We start from the raw sequence: 19,525 nt of genomic DNA on the forward strand, positions 1-19,525 counted from the left end.
TTCTAGGCTGAAGTCCTTGGCAGATGTCTACACCTGGATAAGGCAATTGCTGAAGGCTATGGGTGGTTCTAGGGACGCGGGTAGCGCTGTGGGTAAAACCACAGTGCCTAGGGCTTGCCGATCGTATGGTCGGCGGTTCGAATCCCTGCGGCGGGGTGAGCTCCCGTCTTTCGGTCCCAGCTCCTGCCCACCTAGCAGTTCAAAAGCACCCCTAAGTGCAAGTAGATAAATATAGCGGGATATATTTATAGCGGGAAGGTAAACGGCGTTTCCGTGTGCTGCGCTTGTGCTGGCTCGCCAGAGCAGCTTCGTCACGCTGGCCACGTGACCTGGAAGTGTCTCCGGACAGCGCTGGCCCCTGGCCTCTTAAGTGAGATGGGCGCACAACCCTAGAGTCGGACACGACTGGCCCGTACGGGCAGGGGTACCTTTACTTTTACCTTTTTATGGGTGGTTCTACTAAATCACATGACCTGCTATGTATAACTTTATACAGGGATTGCTCTGTATTGCTGTGTGCTTTTGCCAACATCTAAATGGAGGTAGTTGTGGTGGAGAACAGACTTAGTGATCCCAGACTGGAAGCATCTTGATAAGTCTCGCCTGTGCTTATAATATGTCTGACAGAGGGCTGCAGAGATAGCATCTGAAACAGAAAACCTGGGATTAAAAGACTCTAATTTTACAGAATGCAGACTAGGGCTCTTCTTTTGGAGTGAGATCATGATTCTCTATGTAGAAATGGGCAGGGTGTGTGAGGGTGTATGGAGAGAAACAATTTGCCAGCAATACTAACTGGGTGAAAAAAACATTCTGAGGAATGTGCCTATAGGGTGGTAATTACATTCTCAGAAACCAGCTATCAGTCTAAAGGGTTTGGGTTGTAAACCCGGCTAATGCTGGCAACATCCTTCCACTTGAGCCCATGAGCTCAGCGCTTTTCAGAAAGTGTCAATACAGTGATGACAATTTAATGCATATAGTGCAAACTTTGTTTTGCAGTTCTAGAATATTGTGACAGAAGCTGCATGGCCAAGAAGAGAGTATACTTCCCACACCAAGATTCTGTTTTTCTTATAACACTATCTTCTGTTAAAAATTAATGTAAATATTTGTAATAAAACAAAGTAATGAGGAGGAAGCTTTATTTTGCACAGTATTGTGTGCATTACGCAGGCACAATTACTACTGGAACCAAGTGGAAACCAGCAGTGGACCAGTTTTAAGAATTGCCAGCTAACTTCCTTTTTTCCAAAAGGGATGTACCACAGTTAGCTCCTCATGCCCATTGTTTAGAAAGGGACGTTGGAACAGTGTCTTGTTGGGGGGAAATAACACAGTTGCATCCTGCATTCCTAAACATTAAAGCTTTGGCAATGTGGCGAGGAACATAATTGTGCTATAATGTCATCTTGTTTCTGTGAGCTGTTGTATGGCTTCAAACAGTCTTTTTTCAATATTATGTGAAAAAAATAAATTGGTGCGTCTGGAAAAAACTGTCTAGCTTAACTTTCTCAGATGGTCACTTTTAAGTTGGTTTTGTTTTTGTTTTAAATGGGGGAAGAGTCAGGCAAGCACATCCCACATGCAGCTTGAAGTGGTTCAGAACCCCTTGGTTCTGCTGATCGGCATGAGAGGGTAAATAGATAACGTTATTAGATCAGACTCTGGTTTTATGATGTGCCAAACCTTTAAAGCAGCTGTGGTTGATGGGAGTTGGAGAGCAGCAAACATTTGGAAGGCACCAAGTCAGCAAAGGCTGTTCTAAAGTACAATTCCCATGTGAAGCATGGGCTAAGCAGATCTGGTTGGTGGCATCTCACTCTAGCCCAGGACAGATCATAAGGAAGAAAGTGGCATCGTACATGGCAGAGGAGTGAAAAGTTGTTACTGGCAACTTCTCATCAATCAGTAGGAAGAACCAGATATAAAACATACAGAGATAATAATAATAATAATAATAATAATAATAATAATAATAATAATAATAATAAATTAATTATACCCCGCCCATCTGGCTGAGTTTCCCCAGCCACTCTGGGCGGCTTCCAATCGAGTGTTAAAAATAATACAGCATTAAATATTAAAAACTTCCCTAAACAGGGCTGCCTTCAGATGTCTTTTAAAGATGTCCATGTTGCACAGCTGGAAAGTTAAAAGCTTTAAGACCTAATTGGGGGAAAGTACAGTGAGTTGGAAGGGCACAGAGGCTCACAGAGGCTACGCTTTGAAAGAGAGTCATCATTATACTTTTAAAATGTAGCTCTAAGTGTCAAGAGAGGAAAGAGATAAGATATTAGGCCTACATTTTAAAAAATCCTTGGAGATAGAAGGTAAAAAGGCTGAAATCTACAGAGATATACCCAAACATCTATTGGATCTTAGGACCACTTACACAGACCTGACCAAATTGTTAAGACATAACGCAATTCCTTATAGGTGGGAGTTTCCACAAGGACTATCATTTACTTATAAAGAAAGGAAAGTAAGAATCAAAACACCTGAGGATCAGCAGAAGTTCCTACACGACCACGAGGAGGACCTCCAAAAAGTACAGTGAGTTGGAAGGGCACAGAGGCTCACAGAGGCTACGCTTTGAAAGAGAGTCATCATTATACTTTTAAAATGTAGCTCTAAGTGCTGTACTTGGGATTTTCGGAGTAGTTACTTCCATTCCACTGGCACTAACCATCCTTCGAATGGTGTTTCTGTTTGAGGACTAAGTGGTACATTTTGTTTAATGTTGAGAGAGCTGATAAATCAGTTAAATCTGGGCTCCTTTCCATGCTGAGGGAAATGTCATCATCAATGTTTTTTTTTCATAATTTACCATTTATTAAGGAAAATAATAAAACACAGAAAATTAGTAACTATTTGTTATGAATCATGCCAATTTTTGTAAATCAACACTCATAAAAAAATCATGGTAACATGTCTGAGCACATCTAAATGCATAGGTTTTTAACTCCATTCTGTACTTTCACTTTCAGCAAATTTGAATCAATATCTTAACATCTTTAAAAAAAAAATTTTTATTAAAGTTTTCTTGGTTTACAAAGGTATGTGCAATGTCTGTTTTTTCAAGTTACATTTTCCATAGGTCAGTTTCATTTGTTGAGACATTAGGGTTACATTAGGAAGAAAAGGGGGGGAGAGGTGGAGGGGGGAAGAGGTGAGTGGGGGTGGGGTCAGGAGGTGATGTTTCTAATTTGTTTAATGTATGTGTGGGGTTTTGTGTCGGCATAGCTTGTGCAGGTTCTCTTTGCTATTCGCTTGTGTTCCTTTGGTGGTGAGAGAAGTTGGGGTTGGCCTAAGGTGCGGTTGCTTGTTTGTGATTGGCTGTGTTGAACTTTGTTTTCATGTGCGAGTGGGGTGTGTGTGTGTTTTTGAATCAGGTTAGCTGTATTGATTCGTATGCTGTTGGTGGATTCTTGTCGTTGTCTTGTTGGGCTGTGTATGTGATAAAGGGGAGCCATGCCGGGGTGAAGGTATCTTCTTCTATTTGTCCCCTTGTCAGTTTCAGGTTTTTCATGGATGGTGGGCCCTCCCGACTCAGCTCTTCCATCTGCTGTTCCCAGGCATGTCTCTCCCCGCACTCCTTTTCCCCTCCCCAACCCAAGAGGCCTCTAAATTCTGCAGAATAAGCTGGTGTACAGCTGTTGGTCTCTAGGGTTCTACTTCTGGATGGCTCTGAACTTTGCCTTTCATGTTGTTTTGGATTTTCTTCTTGGAGGAAGTAATTGGGTAAACTAGTTAATAGCAGCAGAAGTGTGAACAATGAATCTCTCCATCATCAAAGCAGAGGAACTGATTACAACGAGTAACAGAAAAATGGAGTTAGAGTAAATACCCCCCTTTCCTTTCCTTTTGCTCCATTTTGTAATAGCTACACAGCCCTTCATATTAATGAATCCCAATAAATGTATCTTTTTCTTCACAAAGTTTTTTTTAAAGAGTTTTGTTCTGATATAATAGCTTGGAAGTCCGCCCTCTCCAAAATACAGTGGTACCTCTGGTTACATAACGCTTCAGGTTACATATGCTTCAGGTTACAGACTCCGCTAACCCAGAAATATTACCTCGGGTTAAGAACTTTGCTTCAGGATGAGAACAGAAATTGTGCTCCGGCGGGGCAGCGGCAGCGGGAGGCCCCATTAGCTAAAGTGGTGCTTCAGGTTAAGAACGGACCTCCAGAACGAATTAAGTACTTAACCTGAGGTGCCGCTGTATAGGGATTATTATATCAGGCAGTGTTCACCTGGCTGGTGCTTTGAAGTGCTCGAACACATTCAGTTGTTCCCTGAGTACATCAGGCACAACTAAAGGGTAAAAATGTATGTTCTGTATGTTAGTAATAATAAACAGAGTTGTCTGGTAGTCTGACTGGGAAACTTGCTTGGGTACATGCCTGAAGCAAATATTGAGTGCTGCTAAACCTAGAGCAATTTCTACATTACAGAAATAGGTTAAAAAAAAAATCCTCTGTACTGAAAAGAACCACGAATCTTCACAGTGAAACAAGTCATCCAACTCTCCAAACTGTAAATAGGACTTGGTGGCCAATATTTTCTTCTTCTTGCAGTGATTCCTAATGTAAATAAAACACATTAAATATAGTCCCACAAACTATTTTAAGTCTGTAAATATGTTCAAAAAAATGAAATATCCATGTGCAATGGGTTGAAAATTAGAAATTTTGCCCCATGGTTTGGTGTTTTGTTTTTTGGTTAATGCACAATTTTTCTGCTCTACTTGGCTCCTCTTGTTCCTTGGCTAGAGCACAGTACACAGATTGTGTCATCATTGTTCATAAAAGCACTTGTAATCAATGAGAATGCCATGGCAAATAACAGGAATTCTAAGGGAAACATGAGGAATGCATGCAGTTTTTGCTATTGATCCAGTTATGTCTTTGGTTCAGTTGTTTTAGGAAGAGGTTGAAGAATGTATGAATCATTTGCAATTTATCAATTAGAGAAAAGCTTCACTGTCTTTGTGTTTGTTGTGCTACAGTAGCTTTTCCCCAACCCAGTGCCCTGTAGTCAAAAATATCTGGAAGGCACCAGATTGGGGGAGGCTGCATTATAACAAGAAAGGTTGGTTTAAATATTGGGGAAACTACTGTATCTGACTCTGATGTAAGCTGCCAAATAGGAAAGCAGGACAGCCAAGCTTTTTGAGGCTTGTCTAGAAGTGAATGGATCCTGTCCTCTGAGGGATGGTTTGGGAATGAACTCACTCCTATAACATAGAGGCGGGAGGGAGCAGATTGGTTAAATTTATTGAGCTGGAAGTGATCTGGCTTTCATAAGTAAGTTGACATTGAGGTTAGAAATGTACATGACACAAATGGCAAAATGCTTTGAAAGTACTGCAGTACTGTAATACAGCTGATTCATCTGGAGATGAGTCAGGAGAAGTGATACCATTACATATTAAAGTTAAAAATACCCCACCTTCAGCTGATGAGGGTGGTAACAAGCAACTATTTAGCTGTGAGGACATATGCTATAAAATGGTACTATTTAGGTGCTTGGAGAAAGCTGAGGATTTATTCTCTCACCTATTTCTGCATTAATGAATTAATGGTGTCTTTTCCTTTAGATGTGGCACATTTGTTCACTTTCAGAGATAATGAAAGAAAGGTAGAAGCTGGAGAGCTCTAATTTCTCAATTGAGCAATATCTATCTTGTTCCCCCCTTGGATTGAAGGCAAAATAAAATGTATGGTTGTCTGTAGAACTGCTGTGGACTGCATTCTGAATAAATTGGTGTCTGTTGGCAATACGAATTACAGTATCCTGAAACTAAGAAAATTATATGCTTAATGTTAGAGAAACATCTACGAAGTCATAGCTTTGGAGATGGGCTGGCTAAGCATATAAAGTCTAGTACAGATTTTTGAGGTACAAAAATATATTGGGCCCATATTACCGACTATCAGGAGCACAGAGGAGTGTTGAGTCTTTGATCTGGCAAGCTGGTCTGTTTACACTGGAGACATCCAATATGGTTCCATATGCAGTTATTAACTGCTCGGAGATTTAAGAAGCTGAGTGTCCTGAAATCCCTTAAGTTGACTCTTCTCTGGCTTGCTGTTTTGCCAAGGTTTCTGGTGTGGAAATGTCATCTCCTGCTTGGAAGATGTGTCACTTGTGGGACTGGAACACTTAGCTAAATCTTCTCTGAAACTGGATCAGGCATTTGAAATGGGCATAGATTCCAAGGGAGAGGCCGGGAAATGCTCGTTCCTGGCTGCTTTCTCAACCAGGTGACTCTTCCTTAGGGAGTGCCCCCTGGACAAGGAAAAACACCCATTGCACAACTGTGCATGCATAGGATTTACTTGCTGCTGTTCAGCACAGGAGCAACAGCTCCTTTGTTGAATACCAGCTTATCAAGCTCCTCTTCAAAAAGAATACTGTGTTTAAAAGTTTTACTGTGCCATAGCTGCAGCCCACAAAGTGAACTTTGGGTCACTCCAAAAATGTGAGTACTAGTGTTTCTTTATGTGTCATCTTAAAGGCCTAATGGATTAACTACAGGTGGCGGCAATGCAAATCTTAAAATTTAATCTAAGCAGTACAGGTATTTCCTGTTGCTTTGCTTGTTTCTTTACTGAACGATGACATGTTTCTTGCCTATTGTTTTCTTTGTTATTGGCGTCTGATTTGTATTGCGTGCAATGTACTTTTGTTGGTTTGTTTGATTATATTATATTAAGTCTCAATAATACGCTGTAAAATCTAAACTAAGATGATTTATAATTGAAGTTGATACAGAACAGTCTCTGCTCTCATTAGCTCTTGGTGGCTGTTGCTCAGTCACTTGTGCTCACATCCTGGCTAGTATTGTCAGCAGGTCTTCTTGTGACACAAGGTGGCAGGGAAGATAGAGAACACAGCGGGGACCTGGAAAGGTTTCTTGTCTTGGAATCCGCTTTCCCAGAGGTCTACTGAAAGCTGGCTTTATTCTTGGTTATTTGCAGAATAATTAATATTAATAGTGGGTAACGTGGTTTCAATGGAGTGATTGAGAAAATATTCCTGAAGTATGAAGAGAAAGTAAGCAATGAGTAGGTAGAGGGTCCTGCAGGTCCTAAGTAGAACCATGTCAGGCTGGATCCCTTACTCCAGTTTGGAAACACTTGAACTTGAGATTATCCCAGTTGACAAACCTCATTGGTCTTTGTGCCCCAAGTCCGGTAAAGATTACCTCTACTTGCTGATGCGCTGTGTGTTTGGATGCAACACAGGGTAATAAAATACATTAGCTTTTATCTGGTCACAATAGGTTGGATACCCCGTGGGCAGCTTGTCTATTGGTGTGTGCTGCTGCCAACCACAGAGGCACCGAGTGGTCCTGTTGGTGGAAAAGCTTCAGATGGTTGCACTTTTCTTAAACTTCCACTCAAGTGCCCAGGCACCACCTGGGTGTATTGAAGGGTGGTGCACAGGGAGAGGTTCTGTTTTCAGTAAACCTATACAGGTGGATAATTTATAGCCAGGCTTCCTGGAATGTGTGGGCATGTGACGACAGCAGTCCATATGTTTCAAAGCTATAGGTCAAATAATTCAAGTAATGAGGAACCCCCCCCCTTTAAATTCTGGCTTGTTCTGTGTTTGCTTCCCAACACAAACATTCTCAGCTTTAACTCTAGAAACTGAAGAACTAGATGCTTTAATTTGTTTGATTTGGCATCTTAAAGTCATTTAAATAACCCCTGAGCTGCAGATTCGGGACTATGTTTCTCGTGACTTTGGTGTTACAGAATGGTAGCCTTGGATCTAGAGTTTGTATGTTCAAAAAACAAAAGAAACTCACAGGCAGAGAGAAAGTGCTTATAATTTGAGAGGGAGGAGGGTGTTGGAGGAGCACAATTACTATAGTTAGAGAAACTCAATCCACTGTAGAGGAGTTAACCTTTCCCAAACAAGTATATTTAAGTTCTTAAAGCAAAAGCAAAATGACTGGGCTTCCCCATGGGTCACTCCTACAGCAACTTGACTTCTTAATTATTACACACTGGGCTCTCCCTAGTTTAGCTCACAAGGAATCAGCAGTTGTGTTGATGTGTTTAATAACTTAAGTGGTCCCTGTATGAGCATTCCCACATGGTGCTGTGCATAAGTCAATATATATTCTGCCTGCAGAAGTTTGCAGCATTGCTTGGGGCTCAGTCAGAGCAAATCCAGCTGGGTAAACTTCATTTCCTAGCCTTTCAGATAGAAGAAATCATTTGTTGACTCAAATTATGTGGAAGCTGAATTTTGATTGTCCAAAGGATATTTATTGTTCAATGAGGGTTGTTTTTATTTAAAAATGAGATGCATCTTTGAAAACCATAAATAAGCGTCTGGGCTGTAGGATGCCCAGATGAGGAAGTAAGGCAGATTAATTGGGGCAGGTGGGAGAGCTGGGCTGTGGGCCAGTGCTGCCTGGACAGGAGATCTATGTTTGTGTTGGCTCCTTCCGGTTGGTGAGGAGCTGTTGCTTTGTACAGCTGTCCTGACCGGGCCTTTTCATACCACCCTGATACTTCTAAACTCTGGGGTAATATCTTTTTACAGTAGGACTTGGAATATTTCCAGTATATTTGCTAGAGAGTGACACCTTGGATTGCAAGGGGTAGCTGCTCCTGTTGCTATATTTGAGGGTGCCCCTCCCTAGATTCTGCTGAAACTGAGAAGTACATTCTGGGTGAGAGGGTTTTCTTAGTTGTCAGATGCAGTAGCTGTATTTGAGTCAGGCCAGTGAGAATTGGCTACAAAGCTGTGTTCACTTTTTCCAGTGTACTAAGCAAGCACTTTAAGAACCTAGAGACGTCCCTTCCATCCCTTGGTATCTGGCAGCCTTGTGTTTGGGTATGTAAATCTGTAACGAAACTGGGACTCTTAAAACGTGTGTAAGGGAAAGTGAGCCTAGTTAGTTGGGACGGAGTCTTTGGGCTTGCTTGGTAACTTCCTTGGTGGTCAGGTAAGCTAGGGCTGTTAGAGTTTTCAGTACCTAAACCAGGAGCATGCATTTTAAAACACTTTCCCACGTAACAGGAGAGGGTTGATGTGGCAACATAGCAGTGGCTTAATCTCCTTCTGTTTGGGTGCCAATTTTTCTCTTAAGGATCTCTCGGAGCATTCAGTATCATGGAAACTATTGCCACAAGCGTTTGAAGGGAGGATGAAACCCAGTCCTTTGTGCCATGGGAGCTCTGCCTTGCCATGGGAGCAAGTTGGATACCTTTCCAGGGTGTGGGGGAGCTTTTTATAGCAAGGAATGTGCAAGAGGCAATGAGCAACAGTCAAGTATGTCCATCAGTCATTAACCATGAGCTAACCTTTATAATGAGCTATGATAATGGAATCCTCCTGTCACCGAAACAGGCTGTGGAGGGTGTCTGGGAACCTCTATTTTTGCTGTGTACGGTACATTACATGCATGCCAGCTGAGACCACTGACACAGTCTTACTAGAATTGTAGTGACTAGATAAGCATGTGTATATTGTCGAGTGAATATCTAGGAAAGTGAGACTGAGGAGGTGGTTTTAGGGTAGCATGACCAGTGCGCCAGAACAATGCTATAGGACAGAGCACAAGAGGTGGGGGTGCCAGGTGCCACTAAAATTTGAGAGCCCAAAGTCTGCCACTGGAGGCTGCTAGGGTGAAAAGTGAGCAAATGCACTACAGTGTAGCCACTCTTGTGGTGGTAAGATATAACTATGGTCTGCTTAAACCCAAGAGCTCAAGCGCTGACAATATTATTTTTGTTCTGTTAAACAGCTTGGTAAGTTCTTTTCCTTCCAGAAAGGGAACAAACAAAAGTCCTTTGATAATACCCTAAGAATCAAGGCAGTCTGCAGAACCTTGGAGACTGACTGATGATATTAGCTTTTTGTAGGCAATGTAGTAATTCTGAATATTACATAGGGGCTTGGATGTACTGAAATGACACATCTAGTCCCTTAAAAATCTATATACAGTGTTCCTCAGTGGATTCAGCTGTTGCAGGAGCAGCTTCCAGATTTCTCCCCTGGGATAGAGATCCCTTACCAGAGATGCCTCCCACACTCCTGACTGTGAACTGAATTGGAAAAGTAGGCAGCTGGGGTGAATGTGCCTTTGTACACTTGGGCATGTCCCAGTCTGGCCCTAACTCAACTCCTCCCAGTATCACGGAAAAGACTTGTCCTGTAAGTACTTTGTGCTACTAGTGGTATTGTATGTGAAGATTCCCCCACAAGGAACCAGAAGGCCTACCTCATTCTTGTCCCTGTAGATAGTGACCGACATTCCTATATAATGGGGCTAGCCTGTTTGGGTTTGGATGACTCTCTACTTTTCAGTGTCTCATTGGAATTGCCATGTTCTGCTACATATACAGTTATTTTGCTTTTCTTCCCAGCTGCTCCAAAATCTGCAAAAATTCTCTGCTGCAAGGAAACCAGAGTGATGTCATCAGAAGATGATACTGGTGGGGAGGCACCCAGTGGCAGTTTCTGGGAGGTAAGAGAGGGCAAGATGGAAATAAAAGGGTTCCCCTTTGTCTAGAGTCACATAGGATGTGCTAAGAAATACTACCTCAACCTTGGTTTCAGTACCTCCTGGCAGAGACGTACTGACAGCAAGCCTAGGACAAGTTGTCATTGGATGCCCCTTTTTTAAATGGTTCCACGATCCTTAGTGCTGAATAATAATAATAATAATAATAGTCCCTGGAATGTGTCCATAACAGACAAGCCAGTTACCGCCCTGCCTTCCTTGCTCCAGCTGAGAATTTGGGTGGGGTCCTGAGATGGGAGTGAACCTAGAGCTCAGAAGCCTTCAAAAGGCTTGCCTGTTCTGCCTAAAGATATATCTGAGATGTGTGCAAGAATGACTGATGGTGTTAATCTAATTTCAGCCTGGCAACTACAAGCGGACAGTGAAGCGGGTGGATGATGGCAGCCGGCTGTGTAACGACCTTGTCTCCTGTTTCCAGGAGAGAGCCAAAATTGAGAAGAGCTATGCACAGCAGCTAACAGACTGGTCCCGCAAATGGAGGACTGCTGTGGAGAAGGGTACAGTAGAGAAAGCACATCACTCAAGATGGAACTCCTGTCTTTTTAGGGAGGGGGGGGGAGGAGGGCACTTTGAATTCCTGTGCAGGGAGACCCCAACACTTTGAGTTGGCTTACCCCCTCAGCTAAGAGTTAATGAAATAGAGGTGCTGACCTGGCAACCATGAGCAAGATAACATCATATCTTGGGGTTAGGCAGGGAAAACAAAAAGTTAATAAATTTGGAGAGGAATGTTTAAGGGGAGAGAGAGGACAGAAACCTTTCCAGATGTAGCAGGGATATAGTAAAGGATTAGATTTAGTTTGAAGTGTGTTATGGGAAAAACTTTTTGGTTTTCATGTTTGTTCTTCTAAGTGTCGTTATAAACATTTTTCTAGGAATAAAGACATACCGGTAACATAGTCTAATTGACAATGTGGCTGGTATGCTCTATATTTCCCCCTTTTTTTATTTACCTACCCAGCAAATATTTAACTATTTATTTGTTGGGTTATTGTGTGGTTAAAATATTTTTTTTTAATAAAAGAAAATAAACGGGTTATTTGTTCCATTTTCCACTACTGTTGTTATGGAGGAATCTGCTCAAATTAATTATCGTACAAGAAATGGCTTTGTTAAAACATGTAAAGCTGATGAAGGGTTTTAGTTTTGTGGGAATGCCCTCAGAAAGTCTATGGCAGGGGTGAGGTCTCTGCAGCCCACTGGCCAAATTTGGTCCTCGAGGTCATGTTCCCCAAACCACACCCACCTGCCCCCATATGTGACATCAGGTGTGGGACAGATATAGAGACACAACTGGATCAGCTGTGGGACCAAGTTCTCTGTGAAGAACTCAATCATGAAGGTGATCTCTGCAGAAAGCATGGTTGAAGTCACTTCCCTTTAGCTGTTGGACACTTGAGTTCAAACCTGCTTGTTTGGCTGCATGACCCATGGAGCTGATCCCTGAAGGAGGCAACATTGCAAGCAACACCCCTTGTGCTGCAGTTCATAAGATACTTTGATAGGTGAGTGGGGCAGCTGCCTCACAGGTGGGTTGATCCACCCACAAGTCAAAAGTTGGCTTGCGGAATGGGGGCATGGATAACCATCTGACCTACTGGGCCAAAACGATTCCCTATCCCTCGTCTATAGGATAAATTCTGAGGGGAAGACAATTTTACTTTCATGGCTTTCAGCTACTGTCCCATTAACTGAGTGCTAAGTGCCACACAGGTCAGAAGAATTCATCAGCCCAAAGAATCTGGTCAACAGAAAGCCTTGCAGGAGGAACAAAAAGTAACCTGGCATAGTGTACTGGGAAGGCTATGTGTGATGGTAGCAAGTAGGTGATGAGAGACTTGGGTGCAGGTTGGAGGACTGCCAGTACAACTCTGGATGATCATTTCTTGGATTATAAAGATGGGGAGTCAATCAAGTCTTTATGCAACAGAGACTGAGCAGAAGTTTGTTGGCACACACTCTAGTTGCAGTTACCTAGGGTTGAGCTCAGCAAACTTTGTGTAGGCGGCAAATGCACTGTCTCACACTACTATCAATATGTGTTCCTCCCACACAGCTCTTTCTTTTTGAGCAGTAAATGTACTTTTGAGATAGATGACTTTGGTAACAAACAAAGCCTGGCTTCCAAACCTGGTTCCTTCTGTACTTGCATAATTACGTTGCCATGTCATCTTTGTTGGTTCATCTAGGCCCTCAATATGGCACACTGGAAAAAGCCTGGCATGCATTCCTGACAGCTGCAGACAAACTTAGTGAGATCCATCTGGAAGTACGGAACCGCTTGGCTGCTGAAGACTCAGACAAGATTAAGGCCTGGCAGAAGGAAGCCTACCATAAACAGATGATTGGTGGCTTCAAGGAGACAAAGGAAGCAGAGGATGGATTCCGCAAGGCCCAGAAGCCCTGGGTGAAAAAATTGAAGGATGTGAGTAAGAAGTTGCAAGCAGGAGATGGGGGAATAAACAGACTATCAAACATCTCAATAGGCACCCTTGAAATTATTTGATTAATCAGCTTTACGGTCTGGGACTTAACAGATGGCAAAACAGCTCAGTCAGCCTATTGTCCAGCCTCATGTTGCTGGTCATAGGTTAGGCAGTGTTGAGATGTAAATTGTACTTTGCTGTTTTCCTGCCACTTCCTCTTGAATACAGCTGCTTGTCTCTGTATGTCATGGGAAATAACACTGCTGATACATTATTCCATATGATATCTCTGTTAGGTGGAAACTTCGAAAAAAAATTACCATAGTTCTCGTAAGGAGGAAAAGACGGCACAGACACGCGAGAATCATGCCAAAGCCGATTCCTCTGTGTCGCAGGAGCAGATGCGTAAACTGCAGGAGCGTGTCGAGAAGTGTGCTCAAGAAGCAGAGAAGGTAGGTAATGTTGGAAGGTGGTACTTTGGCCATTGACTCTCTTAAGCCGAGGGAGAGTCCTAAAGCAGGAACAAAAAGCAGGGCCTTTTCTGTGGTGGCCCACCTGCCTATGGAACAGTGCCAGGGAGTAGTTAGGCAAACTCTGTCACAGATCTCTCTTAAGAAGACTTTTCAAAGCTTTTTTAGAATGACCTTTAGAGATTGAAAGGTGATGGCAGCAGTTGCTGGTTTTGTCTTATTTTCATGTTTGAATACAATATGATTTTATAGTTGTATAATTGTTTTGTTTTAAAAAGCATTTTACTGTTTGTAAACTGCTTTGTTAGGTAACCAACCAGAAAAGTGGCATGGCAGTTAAAAAAATTAAATAAAAGAAACAAGCTTGATTTTGGATCTTTGTCACTAACTAAATTTTGTGGGTGGAGAGGCAGCCCAGTGCTTCAATGGATAGTCCTTTAAGCAGATGGGCCATTGCCCTTGGCTGCAATGTTTGCTGCCCCCTAACCAGACAGAAAACTCAAAAAGCATCAAGGCCCTGTTGAGCCGCTAAATTGAATGGTGCTCATGGAAGAGAGCTGTATAAGTCAATTACTATACTCTCATTCAAGTGGTGACACTAAAAGAGTAACAAGCAAGAAACATGGGTCCCACCTCGGTTCCAGTACTCCTGAGCATTATAGGCAGTCAACAGCTCACAAATGTTTTGTTTTGGTTCCCTGCAGTGCAAGGATCAGTATGAGAAGATGCTGGATGAGCTCAATCGCTACAACCCTCGGTATATGGAGGACATGGAACAGGTCTTTGAGGGCTGTCAGGAAGCAGAATGCAAACGGCTGTGCTTCTTCAAAGAGATGTTCCTGGATCTGCACAACCATCTGAACCTGTCTACCAATGATAGGTGTGTGTGTGTTTGTGTGTGCGCGCGTGCATGCGTGCGTAAAAGAGCGCTTCTCTGCCCTTATTGCATCCTATGGGATGAGAACTATTTAAAGGTTTTTTTTTCCCTTGAAAGGCTACATCTCCTGGTACTATAGGAACATATTTCTGTTTGTCCTTTCCTACATGCCTATGTAGCTTTCCAAACAGAGTCCCTTATGCTTGTTGTGTGTTCCTTCATGCCTGCAGCTTCCATGCACTTTACCGGGATTTGTATCAGGGAATAATGGCTGCAGATGACCAAGAGGACCTGAAGTGGTGGCGTCAAACCCATGGACCAGGCATGGCTATGAACTGGCCTCAGTTTGAGGTAAGCCATCTCTTTCTGGTGGGAAATACTAGGGAACTTGCCCCCTTTAGGTTGTAAAGTAAGTCGTGTCTTGTATCATCCTGCTGAAATCAGCACTCACCACTATTTCTCTATGGAATAGAAACAAAATGCATAATATACCTGGCTTGATAGGAACATGCAAAGCTACCAGCCCAGAGTATTTGTCAATCTAACCAAATATTGACTACACTGCACTCCAGGGTGAAACCTGATCCATTTTTAGTGGAGTTGTCTGGGATCAAACCTGGAACCTTGTTCTGCAAATAAGCAATAAACCCCCCTCCACATAAAGGATGTCCATTGTCTGTGTTGGATGGGAGGGGGAGGGGAAGCATTCAGTTAATCTTCTGAAATATTTTTGGAACTAGGGACTGATAACTTTCTCCCCTCTAGGAATGGTCTTTGGAGACACAGAGGCCAATCAGTAAGAAGGAAAAAAGTGGGAAAAGCGGTGAAGATGTGACTTTGACTAGCATTGTGCCTGCAGGTGATGGTGTGAAACAGACCCCTACACCGACAAAGCAAAGGCAAGTTGCAACCTGTAACACTCGGGTTCTAGAGCAGAGAGGGCAGTGTTATTGCAGGATGGCTGACTCACCAAAAATGGGTATAGCAATACCTTCTGCTTCCCTTTGAGAATATGAATTCCCATTAACAAGAGCATACAGAGACTATGTCCTTGCAAATTGTGAGATAAATGTCCTAGTCTAATGGAATGCAGGGCTGTTGTTAGTTAGACCTGCTGGAAGAGCAGGAGCTATGACTGGCACTGTGCCTCTCCTCTGTCCCGCCCTGATGTAGCTCTACCTCGGCTTGTTCCACCCATTAGTGTGAGGACGCTGGTAGGATTTTCCTCTCCAGCTGTTGCTGATCTCAGGGAAAGAAGAACATTCCTCCAGTTGCAACAAAGGCAGTTCTGGATTCTTGATTTGCATCTGTTCACTATGAAGAGAGATGTCAGCTAGCCAGGCCCTTCTTACTCAGACACAGTTCATGTTAGTTCTACAGTGAAGTTAGTAGATAGCAAACATTCTGGCTTTCGTAGCTGGGTGCTTTGCATTCAAAACCCGACCAGATGGCATACTGAGCATGCTGGTCCAGTGGCTGTTGGCACAAGATTACAAAGAAGGAAAAGACAAGAGAAGTACAGGAAATAATAAATTCCTATCTTAACCTTTACTGCAATGTAGAGTCTGCTTTTGTTAACACAAATATCACTGGCAGTAGCTATTCTGCAGCATAACCTTGCCCTTTTCTCGATTTAAAAAGGCTTGTTTGCCAATCCACAGGTATTCATACCAGGAGGAGCAAAACAGTCACTTCTATGATACCCTGAAGGCCTCGGCCTGTATGAAGTTAGTATGAAACTTAAGACTACTTAGGGTACCTGTTTCCTTGCTTCTCCTTTGCTGTAGCTTCTTAATACTTTCTAGTTAAGGAGATGGGCAGTGTTAGCACACTCTTTTTCAATTTCTCCCAAATAAACACCTTTTTAGCTTTCTTCAAATAGACCACCTTCTCTCTACCCTGATTGTAGTCACTTAGGGCTTTTAATGTAGTTATTTCCAGAACTGGTCAAGGTTACTGGAAAGATTGTGTTTTTGAACACCTGCTATTCTGCTCATTCTCGTTCTTTCTCTCCCCCCCACTCCCCCCGGGCTAATGGTGACTTCTTTGCCTTCCATGTTTTGCATCTTCCTCTTACTTGTTCTTCTCCTAGAAAGATGCATGATTTGGAAATGGGACACTTTAAATAAAGAAGGAACTTTGGGTTTTAAATGACCTTTCTTTCCCATTCTTCCTCTTCCCCTTGCACAGTGGAGGGAAAGAAGAAATCTCAGAGTGGTCGGATGAGGACACTCCCAAGAAGCGCCCAGAAGTCAATGGGCATGAGGACGACATAAAGGTACCAGGCGTGCGGGTGCGAGCACTGTATGATTACGCAGGACAAGAGGCTGATGAGCTGAGCTTTAAAGCAGGTACAAATGCACTAATCTTCTAACTTGCTTGCTAGTGTGCTTTTGGGGTATGGATGGAAATTTTCCAGTAGGACCTGGATGGCCCCAGGATGCCTGTTGCCCAAACACTTGAGTTTTCTGAGAGAATTCTATAATAAACCAAGCCATTTATGAAAGGGGTCAGCAGCATGCTAAGAAATTGCAGAGAGAGAAAGAACCAATGGGGCACTTTTTAACTACTGGGAAAGACGGAGGATAGATAAATTACTTCAAAGTTCTTCCAAAGGGACAGGAAAAGGCATGGACTTGCTCCCAATACGGGCTCTGCGGTATGAGACTGAAGGAAGATGGCAATTGCTTCAAGTTGCTATTCCTTCTTTAAAAATGCTTTTATTAAGTTTTGTAGATACAGGAATATATTGGCAGAAGATAGGGAAGAAAAGAGCCCTACCCTCCCTAGATTCCCCTAATCTGATGTGAGCAATTCTCATCCCAAATTGTCTTTCCATAGAAGTCTTTGCGTTCCAGGTGGGCAGAAATCTTGTTCTTTTGTCTCAATATCTGAAATAAAACATGACCAGATATCATAAAACTTGTTGGTTGGTTGTTCATTTCTTCTGGCATGTAATTCGTGAGTCAATTTTTCCATTAGCGCCAAGTTCCATGCTTGAATATTCCACTGCTGAGTTAGCATCCAGGGATCTCCAATGCTTGGCAATAGAGATGCTGCTATTCCCGAGACTTCCTGTATGTAGCTGGGCCTGGCCATTTGTGCATTTATTTTCCATGCCAAATGGCCAAAAATGCTTCAATATACCAGGACTGTGTTCCCTTGCTCAGTGGCGGTGAAAGCAGAGCTGCATATTGAGAAATAACACATAAAGGGGAACTTGGGAGCAGGAGTCTTTCACGAGAAGCTGGCAAATTCTGGAACTGAGCAGTGATTTAACATAAACTTTCAGCACTATATGCCAGCCCAGATGGAGAGGCAGTCATCTGTTGTCACCAGTGACATAAAATGAACGTTATCACACACCTGTTTCTCTGGATGGTTGTGAGCATGGTAATGCTAGCCTTGCTCTGGGGCTAGTGGCTTGCCACATGGCCAGAGCCACAACACAATAAACTTAAATAGATGCCTTATGGTTAGTGATCATCCGATTCCACACTAAAATAGTTTTTGTATCCACCAGCCTGATCTACTGGGAAGCACATAGGAATAGGGGCCACCTGGATCTTGGGGATTTCATTCATGCTTTAAAAATGTATTTCTAGAAATGTGATTTGTTTTTCTTTTTTACAGGTACTAAAATCTTTCAAAACCCAGCACTTGGGTTTGCATGAAACACGCATTGCTGAGTTATCATTATTAAATATTCTAGTACCAACTTACTTTGCTTGATCTGCCTATAGTAACTAATTAAAACAGGAATACTACAAGGATATCTGTAGCATGAAATAAGTACAAGAAGTAGATCCAAACTGCTTTTTGGTTTATCATTTGTGAAAAATCCTTCCAGGCACCATCCTGGTTTGCTTCTGCCTGTCATGTTGTCTTATTTATTTATAAAATAGTTGTATACCACTATATCAAAGCAGTTTACAGCAGTAAAAGCATAAAAAATTAAAATATGTTATGAAGGTAGGGACACTGAGCTTTCTATACTTGGTTTGCTGTGGTTTGTCTAGCTTGCTGCATGTGAGCTGAATTTATTGATCTCTGTCAAAGAACAATTCATCAGTTTTTCTTTTTGCTTTGCCAGGGTCGTAGTGTATACCCAAGGGCTTATGGGAACTGGGTCACTCCTCTTTTTAAAACCTATTGGTGCATCTTCCCCATCTAAATACTTCAATAACATGCAGTTGTATAGTTAATGCAGACAATTTGTTATTTCACTGAGTCAGTTGAACTGATGCACTATTTTCCTTTCGTTGCTGGAAGTGATATTTTAAATTGTTCTCCTTAAATAGAAAGTTGGAGCAAGTGCTGATGGGTTTTTTAAAAAGGCATTCTCTGGATGGTTACACCCCTTTCAGGTGGTCTTTAACTTCACTAATGTGTGAATTCTGCATGGTGGTTGACTCTTCAGCATGAGTCAATTGAGATGACATGGGCAGCTGGAGAGGGTATCACTGTCTAGGAAGCATCTTCTGGCTGCTAATGCCCAAGAGCTTTTAAGGTGCTTCTCTGTACAATAATGGCTTTGTTCCAGTAGGCCACTATAATATAGTTGTATGGAGAATGAAGGCTAACACTGACCCTAAACTCGTTTGGAAATGAGACACACAGATTTCAGTGGAATTGTTATTAAATAAGTGTGCATGGTATCTCAACCTTAGCTTCACTTCCATATGTGTGCATTGCCAGCATCTCTGGAAACCAGAAGGGAAAAGAAAGCAAGTCTCATTTCATTTTAGTGAATATCTAAACCAATGAAACCTTGCCTTGTTATTCATTCTGAGATTTTTCTTCCTCTAGGTGAAGAGCTCATGAAGATCAGTGAAGAGGATGAACAGGGCTGGTGCAAAGGCCGGCTTCAGACCGGTCAGGTTGGACTATATCCTGCTAATTATGTTGAGAAAGTCATTTCATGATTGCTTCCTCCCTTCCCCCTTAAGGTGTGCATCCTGCAAGCATTTTCTCCAGAGGTCACCAAATCATTGGCCTCCAACTTGCGTCAAAAACCATGAAAACAATCTGGAACTTTCTGAGGACACTCTTATTGTAACCAATGCTTCCTTTTAAACATCTAGAATTATGGTGATGATTTTTTTCTAATAAAGGTATATAAAATTTTCTGAATCCTGTGTGTTATAATGGAATAGAAGGTGGAAAACGCCCCATAAAGCGCAAAGCACCCAAAC

The 19,525-nt window shown here is 42.4% G+C and overlaps 1 protein-coding gene across 7 annotated transcripts in view; it reads left to right on the forward strand.

The window, feature by feature from the left end:
* Positions 1-19,463, forward strand: part of PACSIN3 (protein kinase C and casein kinase substrate in neurons 3) — a 28,221-nt gene extending 8,758 nt beyond the window's left edge. For 2 of the 7 annotated variants that reach the window (XM_081856061.1, XM_081856067.1), the window contains exons 2-11: positions 10,400-10,500; positions 10,898-11,054; positions 12,747-12,982; positions 13,280-13,435; positions 14,158-14,333; positions 14,561-14,681; positions 15,096-15,229; positions 15,992-16,057; positions 16,521-16,681; positions 19,140-19,463. In XM_081856061.1, coding sequence (XP_081712187.1) covers positions 10,447-10,500; positions 10,898-11,054; positions 12,747-12,982; positions 13,280-13,435; positions 14,158-14,333; positions 14,561-14,681; positions 15,096-15,229; positions 15,992-16,057; positions 16,521-16,681; positions 19,140-19,255 — 1,377 coding nt within the window. In that variant the 5' untranslated portion in view covers positions 10,400-10,446 and the 3' untranslated portion in view covers positions 19,256-19,463. Of the gene's footprint in view, positions 1-6,321; positions 6,490-8,843; positions 8,865-10,399; positions 10,501-10,897; positions 11,055-12,746; positions 12,983-13,279; positions 13,436-14,157; positions 14,334-14,560; positions 14,682-15,095; positions 15,230-15,991; positions 16,058-16,520; positions 16,682-19,139 lie in introns of those variants that run through there. The other 5 variants (XM_081856062.1, XM_081856063.1, XM_081856065.1 and 2 more) reach the window with 5 other exon arrangements.
* The last annotated feature ends 62 nt before the right edge of the window (positions 19,464-19,525 follow it).

Source organism: Podarcis erhardii (assembly GCF_964252035.2).
Source record: "Podarcis erhardii genome assembly, chromosome: 1".
Classification (NCBI taxonomy): Eukaryota; Metazoa; Chordata; class Lepidosauria; order Squamata; family Lacertidae; genus Podarcis; species Podarcis erhardii.